Source organism: Protomyctophum parallelum (genome assembly GCF_964188405.1).
Source record: "Protomyctophum parallelum genome assembly, chromosome: 1".
NCBI classification, from domain to species: Eukaryota; Metazoa; Chordata; class Actinopteri; order Myctophiformes; family Myctophidae; genus Protomyctophum; species Protomyctophum parallelum.
The window spans coordinates 29,822,682-29,840,482 of record NC_139697.1 but is presented as its reverse complement, the minus strand read 5'-3'; the positions used below and the strand labels follow the sequence as shown (position 1 = coordinate 29,840,482).

At 42.5% G+C, this 17,801-nt stretch overlaps 1 protein-coding gene across 2 annotated transcripts in view; it reads right to left on the bottom strand.

Moving 5' to 3' along the window:
- Positions 1-17,801, bottom strand: part of efna3a (ephrin-A3a) — a 119,481-nt gene that overhangs the window by 21,850 nt on the left and 79,830 nt on the right. The window contains exon 5 of one of the 2 annotated variants that reach the window (XM_083765158.1): positions 5,079-7,871. The exons of the other annotated variant lie outside the window; for it this stretch is intronic. Within the exon in view, the coding sequence (XP_083621284.1) occupies positions 7,753-7,871 (119 nt within the window). The 3' untranslated portion in view covers positions 5,079-7,752. Of the gene's footprint in view, positions 1-5,078; positions 7,872-17,801 lie in introns of those variants that run through there. 2 annotated transcript variants of the gene reach the window in all.

The following is a 17,801-nucleotide window of genomic DNA, read 5'->3' as shown; positions in this document are numbered from 1 at the left end:
AAAAGAAGACCTTCCAAACTCATCAAACTGTCAGAATGATGGTGGATGAAGCACAAGGGAATGCTCCTTGTTATCACAAAATATCTGAATGCAACAACCGACGCTACAGTATGTGTCATGATGAACACCCTAGGTTTTAGGAACAATGCACCAACACTCAGAACCAACCGCTGGCCGAGGATTGAACCACACCGGAGGTTTCCGTCATGTGATTTTCTATTGTAGCCATCTATAATCTAGCAAAAAAGAGAAAGAAATACATAGCAATAGTGCATTTCTGCCTCTCCCTACTGTCAAACAACAACAAAGCACTGTTGTTCTTGGATATCATTGCTGTCAGGCAGATCTTTTATCGAAAATATTTTATCTTTTTATGTTTTTCTTTCATAAATTAATGATATATTTGATACATTATCACAACACTGTCGCGCAAAAGTAGCGGAAATATCACTCTGGTCCAGGGCTCCCTTGGAAAAGAGATTATTAATCTCAATGAGATTTTATTTCTGTTAAATAAAGCAGTGGCGTGCATTTAGAGGGGCAGGTGCTCAAGTGAAAAAAGGGCACCTTGTGCAGAGCGTGGTACTTAATTGTGTGATTTTGGGGCATAAATAATATATTAGAAGCTTTTGTTCTTCAAGAATTGATCAATGTCACCATGGTCCATATAATGTACACTGTACAATTTTTTTCTTTTAACTTCCAGACCCGCAGGAACGCTCCCAGGGTGCCGGTGAGCCCGCCCTGCATCCGAAATGACAGCGTTACCGTGTGGGGGTCCCCGGAACATCCAGAACCCCAGGAACGCGCCCAGGGGGCCGGGCCGGTTCCGGCAAGACGCCTCGCGTCCGAAACTGTTGAGAAATGACAGAGTTACCGTGTGAGTAACTCTGTCATTACTACCGTGTGGGTGGTAACTACCATGTGGGTAACTCAGTAGAGGGACCCCCAGGGGGTGCTTTGTGAGCTTGTAGATCTGCTACTTTTGCTAACTTTGCGTGACACTAATTTACTGATAAAACATGAAATATGGAGATACAAGGTTTCTGCCTGACAGCGACAATATGCACATCCAACTAGAGGGCACTGAGAATCATGGGACACGAGACAGGTTCAATCAGGGGTGACATGCCTTATGGTCGGGGACAAAAGGTCCTCTAGAATTAACCTAATTTCTGCCATGGATTTATAGCCTTATAAATACTGCATGTATAACATATATCTGTAATGGCCATGGCGATAAAGATACATTATATGGCATAAACTCAGCAACAATACATCCCAGAATCTAAAGATTATCTCGGGTTAGATGGGGGAGGGGGGCTTAAATCACCAAGCAACACACCACTTGTGCACATTATTATGCAGTCATCAAAAATAAAACTGATAATCCTAAAGGCTCGAGGAAAACCGTCGGCTACAGTAAGGACAGTTCACATAGGAGAATTGACTCTGTGCAGAGTTATTTTTTTATTTAACATTCTAGGATAAGTAACTGTATAGCTGAAATTATTTAGTTAGTTTAATGGTATTTTGAATGGGTCCACCTTATTAGAATAATTAGGCTAATTCAGTATAGAGGGTTCAACAGTTCTCTTTTGAAACTGCTTTTATTCCAGAGGAGCTACTGGGCTGTGTGGCGTAAAGCCCTATTGATGTTTATACCAGAGTGTAATCTTGTTTTAATACAGTAGGTAGCCTAAAGCAAGGCAATGTAACACAAATTATTTTTACCATCGTAAACTGTATTATTGTATATTGTATTGCACCTGCTTTAAACTGGCTGCTCTGCTACAAATTACTTAAAACCATAAATACACGCTTTAGCGGCATCTGTGGGTGAGACGTAAGAGTTGCTTGAATTAATTTGCATTCATGTTGGTTGCAGTAAACTTGTGCTGAGTAGTTCACCCTAGAAATAACTCATTTAATAACATCGGTCATTACAAGTCAGACTCAGTATAGGTCATCAAATTATTGGCTTAGGAATGCAAAAAAACAAAACAAAACAAAAAATCGTCATGAATTCAAGGCTTAATGGGCTGTTGATAATGGATAAAAAATAAGTCATACGTTTTTGGGTGAACTACTAATTTAACCACTTGCAAACTGGCATCCCTATTTTGAGAATTCTTGACTATTTATCCTATATTTTTCAATATTTTCAAAAGACAAACTTAAAATTGTAAAAATAGCCCATGAACAAGCTCACACCAGATACATTACATAGTGAGCTTGTAGATATTCTATTTACTTTACATAGTGAGCTTGAAGATAGTCTATTTATTCTTTAACTAGGGCTTAAGTGGTTAAAACACCATGATTTTGGCAAGACATTATGGTACTTGGCAGCCTATGGTCTGTGCAGTAATCTTTCTAATGACAAGGAGGATGGAAAATCCCTACATGCATTTTACTGAAAAGCATTTGAAACAGATCAGACTTTTCTATAACCCACAGCCCTGCAATAGCTGGGGTGGGTCAACAGTCTCCGTGATCGTCTCGTTGATGTAACAAGACATCTGTTACATTGACTGTAGCAGACGGTGCAGGGTGTCAGGGGAATTCAACGTGGCGTCGGCATGCGCTTGCCACAGATGGCTTATCTCACACTAAATGATTCAGAAAATGATAATATGGCTCCAAACTGTGAAAAGGTCATCTCTTTTCTCTAAGGGAATGTCTTCCTTAAGAGTCTGGAGACAGTCTCTGTGAAATATCTGTCAGGCGCTCGCGCTCCAGAGGATGGGTTTACCAAATCCATGCAAAGACAATTTCTGATAATCTCATTTGAACAAGGAGATGAATTATTGCTCAATTTAAACATAAGCAAGACAAAACCTGACATATTATCTTCTCACGCAATTTAAGGTAAGGTAATAGGACACTGATAATGCCATTATGCAACTAGCCACTGTCATTAGTGCCAAAAGTGAAATGGGTTTATTTCCTCTGACAGCTATATGGTTCAACATATAACAAGGCCTACAGCAGTAGCTGGTGTCACGGAAGAATAAAAGGCGATACATATAGTGTGCAAGTCCTAACCTATAAGTAAGCTTCAGGACCTGTAAAACGAGCCCCGGCCCCAAACACGGCATGTGGTTATCTGTCTTTCAGCAGAACACACAAAGATCGTCAGATACAATCATAAGCTAAAAGTTGTACATTGTAACTCAATCCCAGTATAGGCCACCAAAGATAAAAATCTGTGAAATGTAAATCAACACATTGGTGTAGAAATGTGACAATTCAGATAGTGTCCGGGCCCTATTTGGCAAGTTGGCAACAGTAACACTGTTGCATTTGTTTTATCTTGCAACTCCCTGTCCACGCTGGATTAAAAGTAACAGAAACAGTTGTTTGGAAATTCTCTCTCACTCTGTCTCCCTCATGTGACTTTAGGTCTGCTGTTGTTTAGCATCAAAGACGCAATCTTATCTGCCGTGTCTGTCATTCCTGACATGGACTTTAGCGCTTTGGATGGACGTGTACCTCCCCTTTGTCGAGTCCTCTCTGTTCTCCGTGCAAAGATTAGAGCGAAACTGACAGGGGCAAAGACAGTGAGAGAGGGGGTGGAAGGAGATGGATTTGTGGGGACATGAATGGCTCGCAGGTGTTTTGTGGTGGGGCGGGGGGGAGGGGTGGGAGGGAGCGAGCGAAAAAGTGTTTTTTACTACATCGAAGATTTAGTAGAGGAAAAGAACGAGACTGAAAAACAACAAGAGATGCTAAGAGAAACAGAGAGAGACTAACGGGAAGAAAGAGAGAACTGTAATGATTTTCTTTTTCTCATGTGAAGAAATGAGATAGACAGACAGAACAGACAAACAGATCTAACTGACAGAGAAAGCAAAGGAAAGCGAGAGAACAAAAGATTAAGAGAGCACTGGAGCCATGACCTTTTATCCATCTTGTCAAGACAAACAGAGAGAGGGTGTGTGAGAAAACAAGATAGAGAGACAGAGACAGAGAGAGAGAGGGAAAGAAACAGAGAGAAAGAAGGAAAGACATCAGCGAACCTGAGCCGTGACTTTTCCCATCGAGTTGTCATTATGTTTTATGGCAGAAGCAGTGTTTGTGAACTGAAGTGCAGTTTAATAAGCAGAAGACAAGAGGTGAAGGTTTTACAGTAAGAAAATGTGTTTTTTTCCCACATTGGCTGACAAAGGGACCTGTCATGAGTATACTTAAAGCTGCATTTGTGAGATATTTTTTATAGCTACGAGGCCTGAAAACAATATGTGCATGAGCCTTGCCGTCCATGTTGATTTCTTCCCAATCGTTTCTAAAGCATGTTGGAAACATCTAAGCTCCATAGGATCCCAGCACCCCCCTCCCTGAGTTCCTGTTTGATTTGGCACCTACCTCGCTCTCTAACCATATGAAGTTATGAACCCTAGTGTCCATACGCTGGGCATGTCATAATAGAACATTCAGTAGAAATAGCAGATGTACAAACTTACGTCTCACAGCGTTGTAGATCGCCTAATTTCAGCGAACACACACACACACACACACACACACACACACACACATGCTTCCCATTATGGTGGATATTCTAGCTCTCGCATAACCGCTAACTGCATTTTGGCTGAATGGGCATTACAATGAAACGTTTTACAATAAAAACATTGAAAAATCAAAACAATAACCAGTTTAATTGGCAGATAGTACCAGATACCCACTGTACCTGTTCACATGACATGATATCACAAATGAAACCGCCTGCTGCTATAGCGACTAAGTTTGTCTTGCATTGTTTGCTGTACAGTCTGCTGGGTGCTTGTGAAGCTTTCTGATAAACAATGGATGTGGCGTGTTGCAGGGAGGGCGAGAGCTGCTTTGTGTAAAAAACAACAGCTTTTGATCATAACTTCCTTTGATTATGGGGCCATGCATCACACACACACAACTCACTTTGTTGGAAAAAGGTGTCACTTTCTCTGTGTGGCGGAAAAAACTCATACAGTACAGTCAAAACATGGTAGGATTATCAATAAAGGCACAAAAATACATTTGCTAAAAGATTTTAATTATCGTTTTAATCATTCTTGGATCAATTTACAGTTGTTTTTGTTCATTCTTGTCAAAGGTAAACCCCATTTGTTGTGGTTGTCTTCAACATGTGTAAGGGCTAATTTATAACTCATCATATGACCACGCTGATCGACAAAAATAACAGATTTTCAGTTGAAAATCAGTCATTTCTTTCTAGCGACGTGGTCCTGCGACAAAGTATATAAACTAGGCTTAAATGCTTTTTGCCCCCCTTCCCAGACCCCTAACGTAAACTAACATTACAGGAGAGCACATTCTCTCATACACACTTGCATATTCAGATCCTACAAACGACTCCTTAACGGGTACGAAATTTCTAAATGCCACATACTTGAAAAGCGCGGACGAACACATTCTACATACGCACGCAAAATGTGCACACGTTTGTCCTCATTCTCATTATCTCTCTCTCGCACACACACACACACACACACACACACACACACACACACACACACACACACACACACACACACACACACACACACACACACACACACACACACACACACACACACACACACACACACACACACACACACACACACATACCATCACTGCCGTGTTTTATAAATATACATTACAATGCATTCTGCGTGTTTCTTGCCATGAATATTGCAAGTGCAGCACATGAGGAATGCCGTCCTTCCTTCCCATTTGGCCTCTTCTCTGATTTCCTCTGTGCTGTCATTATTGGTTCATGAAATGCGTCTCAGCAACTAAATCTGGTTAAGCAGTATCTGTTACATGAGAGCAGAGCGTTACTGACTGGATATCCTTACTCACTAGTCAGAACCAATATCCTTCATTGTTTGTCAGACTGAATTACATCTGACCATCCACCTTGTTTTGCAAAAGCAAATGCTTTAGTATAACTTCCACTGTATAGAAAAAAAATCAATAAATAAATAATAAAATAAAAGTACATTTGGCACAGTAGCTTAATGAGAGAAATCCTACAAAATGCAGACAAATAAATTAGGCACATAAAAAGGAAACATAATCCGACGTGAACATAAAACACATGTGTTAAGTAACTAAACTTAAAAAAACGCAGAGCATCGCCATCTCATCAGTGCGATCCTACATCGTCCTGTGTTGCGGTATAAAAACGTGGACCTCTGCTGTTTATTTGCACATTCACACCTTTTTTTCCTCTCTCTCTATTTTTTTTTAAACAAAATGGTGGCAGCGCTACTTTGTGACTCAAAGCACAAAGTCTCCTCAGGCACCTGCCGCTCTGTCTGGCGACTGTATGGGGTCGTTTCCATGGTGACTGAGACTGAATAGCCATCAGCGCTGATTGGCTGGCGACTTGTGAAGTGCGAATCTGTGTGTGTGCACGCATGTGTGTGTGTGTGTGTGTGTGTATGCATGTGTGTGTGTGTGTGTGTTGGGGGGTATACAGCGGGCTGTCGGGATTGGAAGGGAACTGGCTGCCAGGATGGGTTCTTGGAATTAATGGTAATCAGAAACCATTCTGCTGATTACCGCTCAGAGGAATAAAGGCTCGACACCCATGAACATCTAAGTGCTCAGGGGTGGGCGACTGGGCGTGTCGGTGCAGAACACAACGTCTAACCGCATCTAAGTGCCTTCAAATTGCCAGTCATGGGTTATGTATTTTTTCTAGGGGAGGTTGGCCAGACTGAAGGCAGGAAATAAAAGACTCAGAAATAGTGGCGAGAGGCCTCTCACTATATTCCTCTAAGAAATGCCAGTGTTGTGTCTGTACCTATCACAAAGCCAGGAGTACTTTTAGATGTCTGGAGGAAATCGATTCTAAAGAAGGCGTCTGGAAATCTGCGCAAAGTTCCCATTTGTTTCCACCAAGACACACCTCCGTGTGGCTCCATCATCGGTTCATTCACGCTAAAGTGAAAACATTCGATCATCAATGGGTGCAATGGCCTCACTTCATGACAAGGACCACCTAATATAATGGCCAGAAAAAGAAAGCCTTGCTGCAGAGTACAGTTTCAGTGTCACAGTCCGGCTCTCTCTTCACTGCATCCGATCAAAGTCAAGTTTAATCCACTCGTCTTTTGTAGAATGTCTGTGGGTTAAAAGGCCTACAATCCACCGGGTTCTCTGCGGTAGAGAAAGATCAAATCCGGTTATGACCGCTGTGCTCCTCAAAAGCTTGCGGCCACTACATCTTTTTGGCTCTCCATTTAAAGACAATGCATCGCGTTCCTCCAGAGTGTGACATCCATGCACCATTGCACCTGTGAGGGTGTGTGACCAACATCCATCACTATATAAATCCACTTGTGCTGTCGGAGCGTGTGACAGCCTTGCCTCGCGGCTGCCAGGGGCGACAGCAGCGCTGTATGGTGTGTGTGTGATGTATTTTCTGAACAGTGGTTGGGGCTCTTCATGTTGCGCCACATAAAACCAACATTAAAAGCGACGGTATTCATTGGGAAGTGTTCATAAATGTGTGTTTGCTAAAAGGCCCCTCCTTTTTTCGAGCTTTTGGGTAAAGTTAGTCCAGTTGTGCATGTGTGTGAATGTGTGTTTGTTTTTTGTTGATTTGATTTGATTGGGTTTCAGTTTGTGTTTCTGATCGGTAGTTTTTTCCTTTATTCCTGCTCATTTCTAGATTGAAGACTCACGGTCGTTGGATGTGAAGCCCTTTGGACGAAGGTGGTCCAGCTATGCGGGAAGCGTCATTCCCGGTGACAGTCGCTAGGACAACAGGAGAGCAGACATGAGCAGCATCGCCAGAGTGAGGAGAAGGCGGTCACGCGACGGGCTGCTGCCACTGACACTTTTCTCCAGTTTGGGAACTTCAGGGTTAAATTCGTCTGAAGAGAGACAGACACAGAGAGAGGAGAGGGAAAATGAGAGGAAGAGAAGAGAAATTGACAGACAATGAAAAGGCGACAGAGTGCACTTGAACGTGTAGGTGTGTGTGTGTGTGAGAGCCAGAGAAACAAACCATTGAATTTCATTATTAATTCATCAATCTGAAGGCGATGTATGATGCATGCAAATGGCGCATTTACATGCTGAGAAGAAAAGCCACGATGCAATTATCAACAAGCCACCAATTACCATCATAACTACTTCATGTGGATGTTTCCCCCACAGGATGCAGAATTAAAGGCACTTTGTTGCGATGGCAGTCTGTTCGGTTCTGTATATTCTTTTCTTTTTTTCCCCATCTGTGCCCCTTTTTCACACTATAATGATTCTGTTTTGATCCTACAGGGGGTTTCAATCAAACCAAATTACTATGGCTTCACCATTGATTAGACACAATGGAACATTAGCCGGCGGGGAGAAGAGAGGGAGAAAAACCAGGGCAGAGCACGCTTTGTAATATTCTGTAAAATGTCTGCGATGTGGCTTGTGCTCATCTGTCATTATGCGTCCATCCATGCGGTGCTTCCTGTCGTATCATAATGGCTGTTTCACACTTGAAACTATACAGCAGGTCGAGTTGTGCTGCTCCACGCGCGGTGCTGATTGCAGATCTACCATGTATTCTGGGAAGATGCTGGCTTGTGCAGCGTTGCTTGTGCATAAAACATTGGATATGCAGTGTTTAAAAAAACACTTGGGTCCTTCCATGAAAAGAGACGACTTAGTGTATCCGGGGGAAAGCTTTAAGCCCTCATTGATTTCACATGTTCAAAACATTTCGGCCGTGAGGGGATGGAGGTCGATGAAAGAGACAAACCTTAAAGGGGGATTTTAAAGCTCTGGGGTGAGCAAGATTGTGTGGATTGCAGAAAAGGGTGTTTGACTCAAAACTTGCTAAATGACAGCTACGGTACTTGGGCACAAAAGCCGGAATTATACTTAGTTGCCTTTCGGTGTCACACACCGAACATTCTGCCCAGAATACTATGCTGGGGTTCAAGTGGATAAGCTGAGCAGTGCGGCATCCTCAAAGTCAAAGTTGTACGATTTGTCACACACATAACCGCAGTGAAATTTGTTCTCCGCATTTGACCCATCACCATTTGAGCCGCAGCCAAGGAGCGGTGAGCTGCAGCCGTGCCGCGCTCGGGAATCATTTGATTAGTAGATTTGACTCCCCAATCCAACCCTTGATGCTGAGTGCCAAGCAGGGAGGCATTGGGTCCCATTTTTACAGTCTTTGGTATGACCCGGGCCGGGGATCGAACCTCCGACCTCCCAGTTTCAGGACGGACACTCTAACCACAAGGCCACTGTCTGGGATATCCTAGTTGCTGGGATACTACTGTACCTGCAACGATATTCATGAAACCAGCTTTTCTATGAAAATGGATTGACTAGGCAGATCTCGATGGAAGATACCACATGCACATGTAGTGATTACATCGGTTAAACATGCATACTTCAATCATGAAGCCATGATATGATGAAGAGACCAGTTAATTGGTGCTTCTTTTTTAAGCATTTACCAAAGTTAATTTATCAGATCAAAATGGGATTGATGATCACCCTCCCCATCAAGTAGTCATTTGGGCACATCAAAAAAGCAAATTTTCATTATTTTGATCAAATTACAAACAATTTTGTTTTGACACATTCATGCAAATGATTATGTACAATTGTCAGATGTTTCCCACATTTGTCTGTCTTAGCAATCATTTATTGCATAAGTCATTATTACATGCAAAATGGTTGATCTAGTCACGCATTTTCTATACATTTCTATTACCTTTTTTTTTTAAATGATTCCTAAATTGATAAATTGCTCTCAGCTACTTTATTAACAAAGGGAAGATATTGGTTGTGATGTGGATGAGAATCAGTAGCCTAACAGGATCATCAGGAGGTGTGATTCTCCTATAGCACTGCATGTACAGTTCTGCCTCAGGGGTGTTTCCTACCTTTCTAATTTTGTATTTGTACAGCGTGACATAACACGCCACAATGATGTCAAAACACAGCGACAGGTGATGAAAAGCATAAGGTAGAGACAACAAACGTGCAACAGCTCAGACAGCAACGGTACAAATTATTCTCTGCGGTTAATCCTGCAAACCACAACGACCTTGATCAACACCAGGTTTCTTGTGCATCCCACCACCGCCAGCAGGTGTGTGTGTGTGTGTGTGTGTGTGTGTGTGTGTGTGCTGACTGTGTCCAGTCTGGAGCTGTACTTGGAGGCTAGTATGTATGTCCCCAACTCACATTTGTGCTGAGACTGAGGTTATATTAAGTGTATACCTTAGTAACTTGCTATATGCACAGGGAAGCACTGCCTTTTGTCAGACCTGATCTTGTTGTACTGTACACAGTGCTGCTTTTCTTTTCTATATTGCAATGACGTGGTCTGTCTACAAATGACTGAACAACAAATAAAATGTGAATCCTGTCCCATCTCCCACACACAGTAATTTGGAACCTTTTACTGATGACATTGATATATTATGCCATAAAGAAGAAGTGTGGCCTTGCCACATAGTCATAAAAGCCTTATCATAGTTTGATTGATTGATTGATTGAATACTTTATTGGCAGAAATGTAATCACTACAGGGTACAGTCAAACAGAAATGTAATCAGTACAGGGTACAGTCAAACGCACGTCCAAAGGGATCACCGGAAAAAAACGTGTTTCCATTCAGGTCCTGGTTATTCAATTCATAATCATAACAACAAAATTAAAATCATCATAAAGGTAAAAATAACTAAAATATGTATGGGTTGGAGAACAAAGAAGAAGAACCTGTTTTAAAGGACGCCAGGTATTTGTATTTTTTAAGGGAGGGAGTCAGGGCATTCCACACTTGGGTGGCAGTGCTGTAGAAGGAGAATTTGCCCATGTTTGTTTTGACAGTGGGTGGTACCAGATCGTTGTTCTCGCTTCCTCTTGTATTGTGACTGTGGGAGTTGCTCACTTTTTTTAGGTAGTGTGTCAGGTATGCAGGTACAGAGGGCATAGAGGGCAAAGCTGCATTTACAATTTTAAATGTCAGTCCCAATTTCAATTGCTTAACTCTCTTTTCTACCCGGAGCCACCCTAGACTATCAAATTGTGTTGCAAAATGATGGGTCATGGGCCCCAGACCAAGGAGTAGTCAAATGAGTTTGTTTTTGGGAGGTTTGTAGCTTGGTCTTTAGTGTCATAGAGATGTTTGAGAACCAAGAGGTGCAAGCATAGTCAAAGGAGGGCTGAATTACTGAGTTTACATCAGGAAATACTTACTCACCGTTATATTGACAACATGCCTAAACATTTTGCCTATCTTGTCATTCTGAGGATAAGCTAATTAACAAATGAAAAGGTTTGAGTAGTTGCAAGTAATACATTGTGTGGTGCTGTTTGTATACAAATAGTTTTAAGAAATGCACAATTTTTTACAAATATTAAGAATGGACCTACAGAGAAACCTCCAGATGAATGTGATACATATATGTTAAGAAAGTAAAGCAGCGAGACAAACCAAGAGTTTGAAAACCATTCAGTGACACAATGATGTCAAAGCCAAGACCTACAGTACTAAAAACAGCGACAGGTGAGGTGATGACGAACATCATGTACAGACAACAAAAGGTGTCAACAGGTGAATTCTCAGACAGGAAAATGTTCAGCATTCTGTAGTTGAACATCTCCGAAAGACAACACGGCACGCGACCGGACCGGTTTGTCCCCGTCACGTGTGTCTGACTCCTGGCCACATCAACGCTATTCTTAGCACCAGCGAAATGTCTGCGTGGCTGACGGTGACACTCAACCCTGGCATCCATCCACACGTTGACACATCAGGACAAACTGGGCTGGTAAACAGAGTCACGGGGATGCCAACCTGCCCGTCCTGTCTTATCTATTTCAGGGAGTCAACACGATAATTAATTATTATATGATGACGTATTGTCATTATACATCAAGAGTTGTCTGTTAAGGCGATACTCAACCTGTGAGTTTTAAATGTCATGGTATTTGTTCTTTAAAACCTTGAAAAATGAGTTTTCATTATAATACAGATAAATAGGAACAGTACAGTATACTATAAGTTACCAATCAATGCTAGAACACAATAAATGGGGGGGGGGGGGGGGCGCTGTTGTACAGCCTAGGAATGGATGTAGACGCGTTTTCTGCAAGCTCCGCAAGGTTTTGCACAAATCTGTCCTAACTGAAGTGGAACCCACCAAAACAAAAACATCTATTTACTCGTTTGGTCATGAATAATAACACAATCAATGGATTGATCATTCAAATAAATATGATCTGAAAATGCATGAGGCCCACCCATCTGGCTGCCGTGTTAAGTGGTCAGATGGGTGGGCCACGTGCATTTTCAAGATTTTAACGTGGGCTCTGATTCAAAAAAGGTTTACAACCACTGGGAAGAAAAAGAAACACATTTTCTGGTCCACAGTCCACCACCCACGTTATAGTCTGCCCTTGACCCCTCATGTCATAACTTGGTAAACACAAGGGACCTGTGTCTAAGTGAAGGCAGGGTAAAAGACTGCAGACTACGGATGTCTGGCGTACAGCAGGGCCCTGCGGCCAACTACGTCCATGGAGTAGGGAATGAGGCATTACCCCAGGTGAAGGAGTTCAAGTATCTCGGGGTCTTGTTCACAAGTGAGGGGAGGACGGAGAAGGAGATCAGCCGGAGAATCGGAGCGGCAGGGGCGGTTTTGCAGTCGCTGTACCGCACTGTTGTGACTAAAAGAGAGTTGAGCCAGAAAGCAAAGCTCTCCGTCTACCGAGCAATCTTCGTTCCTACTCTCACCTATGGTCATGAAGTGTGGGTCATGACCGAAAGAATAAGGTCGCGAATACAAGCGGCCGAAATTAGTTTTCTTCAACGGGTGGCTGGCATCTCCCTTAGGGTGAGAAGTTCAGTCACACAAGAGAGACTCGGAGTAGAGTCGCTGCTTCTTTGCCTGGAAAGGAGCCAGCTTAGGTGATTCGGGCATCTGGTTAGGATGACTCTCGGGCATCTCCCTAGGGAGGTCCTTGAGGCACGTCCCACTGGGAGGAGTCCCTGGGGCAGACCAAGGCGCAGTTGGAGGAAACACATCGACTCACTGGCCTTGGAACGTCATCTTGGGATCCCCTAGGAGGAAGTCACTAATGTTGCTCTGGAGAGGGAAATCTGGAACATTGTTAATGGAGCTGTTGCCCCCGCGACCCGACGGGGGATAAGCGGTTGAAGATGGATGGATGGATGGATGAAGCTAGAGAGTGGGTAACTATTGTGTTCCGTGTGATTTGAATGCAACACTCAACTGCACACAGCAACTTGCTACTAGTGTAAATAATCAATGTCCAACTTGTATTTTCTTAAAAAGGTTATCTTTGAAGAACAAAGAAGGGTCCGGCACACTGCCAGAAACTTGCCAAAAATGTTGCTCTTTATTTGTCAACGTTTCGGTCTATTCGACCTTCATCAGGACAGACATGTCTGTAAAGTATGCTTTATTGCCCTACGCACCTGTCACTAGACTTTTGAGGTGTGCATCGGCCTTTTGCTAAAAACAACTTGTATTTTCTGCCACACGGTCAACCACCACCCCCCACGTTATGTTTTCAATGTGTGCCCTTCTGTCAAAAGGTTTGGACTCTGTTATGGCCTACTATAAGTTTTAAATGAATGGATAAAGGTTTTAAATTAATGGATTGCATTGACCATGAAGTCAAGGCCCAATATGTTATATTAAAGATGTATTGTGAGCTGTGTGTGACCGATAAGCAAGAAGAATTACTATATACAAACTGCCGATCCCCAACAATACATTCTCTATCACAATGTACACCTAATGCAATGCGTTTAGAAATTAATTAAAATGTATTTAAACCTGGGCCTATACTGTAGTATACGTCATTGACTGGGGTTCCAAATAGGGGTCTATAGACTGTACTTAAGTTGGCCCCGTCCTATTTTCCCTCCCTCTTCGATGAAAATAGCAGAGTTACTTCATGCACGATACGGACCTCAAGTGCTAGAATAGTGTGAAGACATCCATCGCTAGTATCGGCATCTTTATAGGTTGTCACTATAAGCGTATAAAGACAACCCACTGGGCTTAAATTCTTTGAAATAAATTCCTGTTACTCTGGGAAGAGATGAAAGTGCAAATAGAGTGTAAATACTGTATCTCCAACTGCGAAACCGTTATATATAGTATTGTAGTATAAAATATAAATAGACCTACAGTACAGTGCATGTACGCGTCAGCAGTGTAATCAGGCCTTTATTGTGTATGTATGCAGCAGCATCTGAGTTGGATTCTCCAGACAGGAAGACTCTTTCCTTTGATCCAAACAGGATAACACCACTGTAGGGAACCCAAACACAACAAACGCAGGACAGAATTTCAAGGCCAAGCATGTCTGTGTGTGTGTGTGTGTGTGTGTGTGTGTAGACCAGGTGAGAGTAAAGGCCTGCAGAGTGTGAGTGTGTGTGTGTGTGTGTACTGACTTCAAATGTATCCTGCAGAGACCATCAGTCAGCCAGAGGCCAGAGGCTATCATATGATTTGTTTTCTTTTCAATACAGTACATTCTCCTTCTGTTTAAGCTGAGGATACTCGCTCCCACCACATTGAGCCTGTCTGCTTTACAGTATCTCCCCCCTCTCCCTTCATCCTTATATCTCCCTTCCCCTTTATGGTCACTTAATCCAAACTGCTTTATTTCATTTACTTTTTCTTAACATTTTCTCTTTCGCTCTCCAAACTTTGTTTTTTTTACAAAAAACTCTTCCATCGCTGTCCTTCGATCTCTATCTATCCCACTCCTCGCCCTCTCACAATTTCTCCTCCCTCCCCGTCGGCATCCTCTCAATGGCTTTTATCCCTTTGCCTCACAGTTTGATGATGGCTCAAGGGCCATCTCTCTCTCTCTCTCTCCTTAGCTTCCGTCATGGACAGTGTACAGTTCTCCGATAGGAACGGACATGATGAGTCTACCCAAGAGGGCTTTGGCTGTCTGATGGTGGAGGGTGAGATAGACTTCTGTGGCTTATGTAAGTTGTCAGCTATACATTATTGACTGGCTGGCTAAGGTGTCTTCTCTCTGTAGGTAAACATTGGTTTTTCATTCCTGGCCAGTCCTGTCTTGACCTTATGGATTTGGAGGAGGGGGGGGGGGGGGTCAACTGTGTAAGCGAGTAGAATGTGTTTGCTTGTACAGCAAGTCAATATACTTTATGAACAATAGATTTCTACGTGTATGTACATGTGTACATGTGTATAGTATAATGTATAGTATAGTACCTCTACATCTCCCTCTCTTGCTATTACTCCAATGAAGGAATATGTGTTCATGTTTCATCAGGACTACACGGTTCACATAGAAATCATATTGAAACACCTGCTGGTGTGAAACCTATGGGTCACTTCAGGGCTACCAAGTGACCTGCACACAGCCCTATGGGTCACTTCAGGGCTACCAGGTGACCTGCACACAGCCCTATGGGTCACTTCAGGGCTACCAGGTGACCTGCACACAGCCCTATGGGTCACTTCAGGGCTACCAGGTGACCTGCACACAGCCCTTCCCCCTCGCCCCATATCATTTGTCAACTTGATTGACATTTTCCTTATGGCAATTGGCATTTGGAAATGCCAAATTTGAGAAAATATTTTGAATTTACATTCTCTACATTCTAGAAGACAACACTGATCTCATCGTTCACACAGAAGAGGCTGGATGAAAACAAGATTGTGGATTAACTTGTTCCAAACTGTTAGTAATTAGAGTTGAAAATGAGGCAAAGGACAGTATGTCTTTTCATCCTAATCAGCTCCCTCCTGCCTGCCTGTTATTTAGAGTAACTAACTTGCCTGCGCCATCGGGAGCTGTGTTGGGCAGTGATTAAGGAACGCTATGGTCCTTGTCTGGCACTGATCCCTGAGTATCTTGACTGTGTGTGACTGTGTGTAACGCCCCTATCATCAGCCATCAAACATTGCAACTCCCTATCCTCATTCAAAACCACCCAAAAAGAGCACCACATTTCACCAAGGCTTTGTATGTCCTGACTCCTAATTATGAGTTGTATACACAGGACCACAATAGTTACACAGGACCACAATGTTATCCTTTTAGCATTGCTTACATAATTGTACTTGCTGTATTGTTTGCCATTAATTTGTTAATAAAGTATTCAATCAATCAATGGACTGGGATTGTATTCCTATTTCCTATAAACTACACAAGATATATTTATTTTCGATTCAAACTTCCAACTCAATTTTGATCTATTCTAAAAAGGTGAAAATCTATTAAAGAAGTTAACTCATCTGCATATTGGATACCAAGACAAACAACAGCCATCCCTGTACTGTGAAGCTTCGCACTGTAATTGTTTGCATGGTGTCTTCAATGTCATCATCCTTTAATGACATTTTATGAAAAGGCCAAGAGAACAACAAATGTGCTGAGCATACCGCAAGTAAGTGGTGACGTACGTAATTCTATTACTCCATTTCACGGTCAGGATCGAGGCTGCTTAATGTGAAAGCCCAACATCTTATCTTATTTCTGTCCAGAATGCCTCTGGCTCCTGGACTCTGACAGAGCAAGGCCCAAGTGGGAAAACTCAAGGCCTGCACAGGTGAACCAGGACGTGCGGACCACTGTTTTGGCTCCATGGTTTCAAGAATGAGTGGCATGCAGCTTCTGGCTATGAAGGTATCCTGGGTCCATGCTCAAAAAGCCCCAAATCTGATGGCGTGCATTGACGCTGGAAATACCCTTTTGGGCTGCAAGGTGCAGTAAGATGCCCTGGGGCTGTGACAGGTACATGCCTGGCTCCATCTTTCCTATCCACCCGCAGGGTTGGAACAAGAAATAGAATATGACTGGCTAATTCTTACTGGCTTATTCGTACATTTCTGCTAACCGCATTAGCATTGTACAGTGATGGTCTCCCAATACCATTAGCATTAACTGAGAAAAAAGAGGAACTGACCAGGTGCTCAATGGAGGTAGCAGGATGTGATGATGATAAAAAGGTGCTCACACGGATCAAAAGACGGGATCAATACATGATCCCGAGAAGGATCCGGGCACACAAAGTTAAAAAATGAGGAACGCCTTTACACCATTACCTTTCCGTTAAACATCTAACAACATAATTAGTGTGGTTGCTATTGGCAACTGTATAATGGCAATACTGTATATACCGGTAATATAAATGGTAAAATAGAATTCAGTTCCCAGTGGGTTCCTCGCGACTCGCGTCAGTGCAACCACACTTGCAATTTCCTAGAATTGCACCTTTCTAGTTGACTAATGCACTTTTCACAGTCCAACTTGGGATGGGAATATGGGTCTGTTTAGCGCACCATAGGTTGTTTTACGTATATAATGGTTGATGCCTGTGTTTGTTTAATATTAAGTTATTATTGTGCCACAGGCCAAAGCAAAGTCCTTGTATGAACCTTAATAGTTGTTAAAATGTTTACATTTGGTTCCTTGATGGTATATAAATGTGTCTTCTTCACTGTGCACCATAGGTAGATTTCTATCATGTTTGATGCTTGTTTTTGTTTTGTTTGTCGGGTTTTGATTATGTCACAGGCCTGAAAGTTTTAGTTATCATATTCCCCCAACACACACGCACGCACACACACACACACACACAGTGTGTCGACCAAAGAAACCTCAGGGACTTACGCACCGCTTTATACATTTCACGTTGGTTTTTGCTTTGAGAAAATACAGTACATCCTCCTTTAGTCACTTTATTTACACGTTATTTACGAATCGGGGCCATTGAGAGAGATTTACAATAGAAAGACAACTACTGTATTAGATGGATAAGTTCA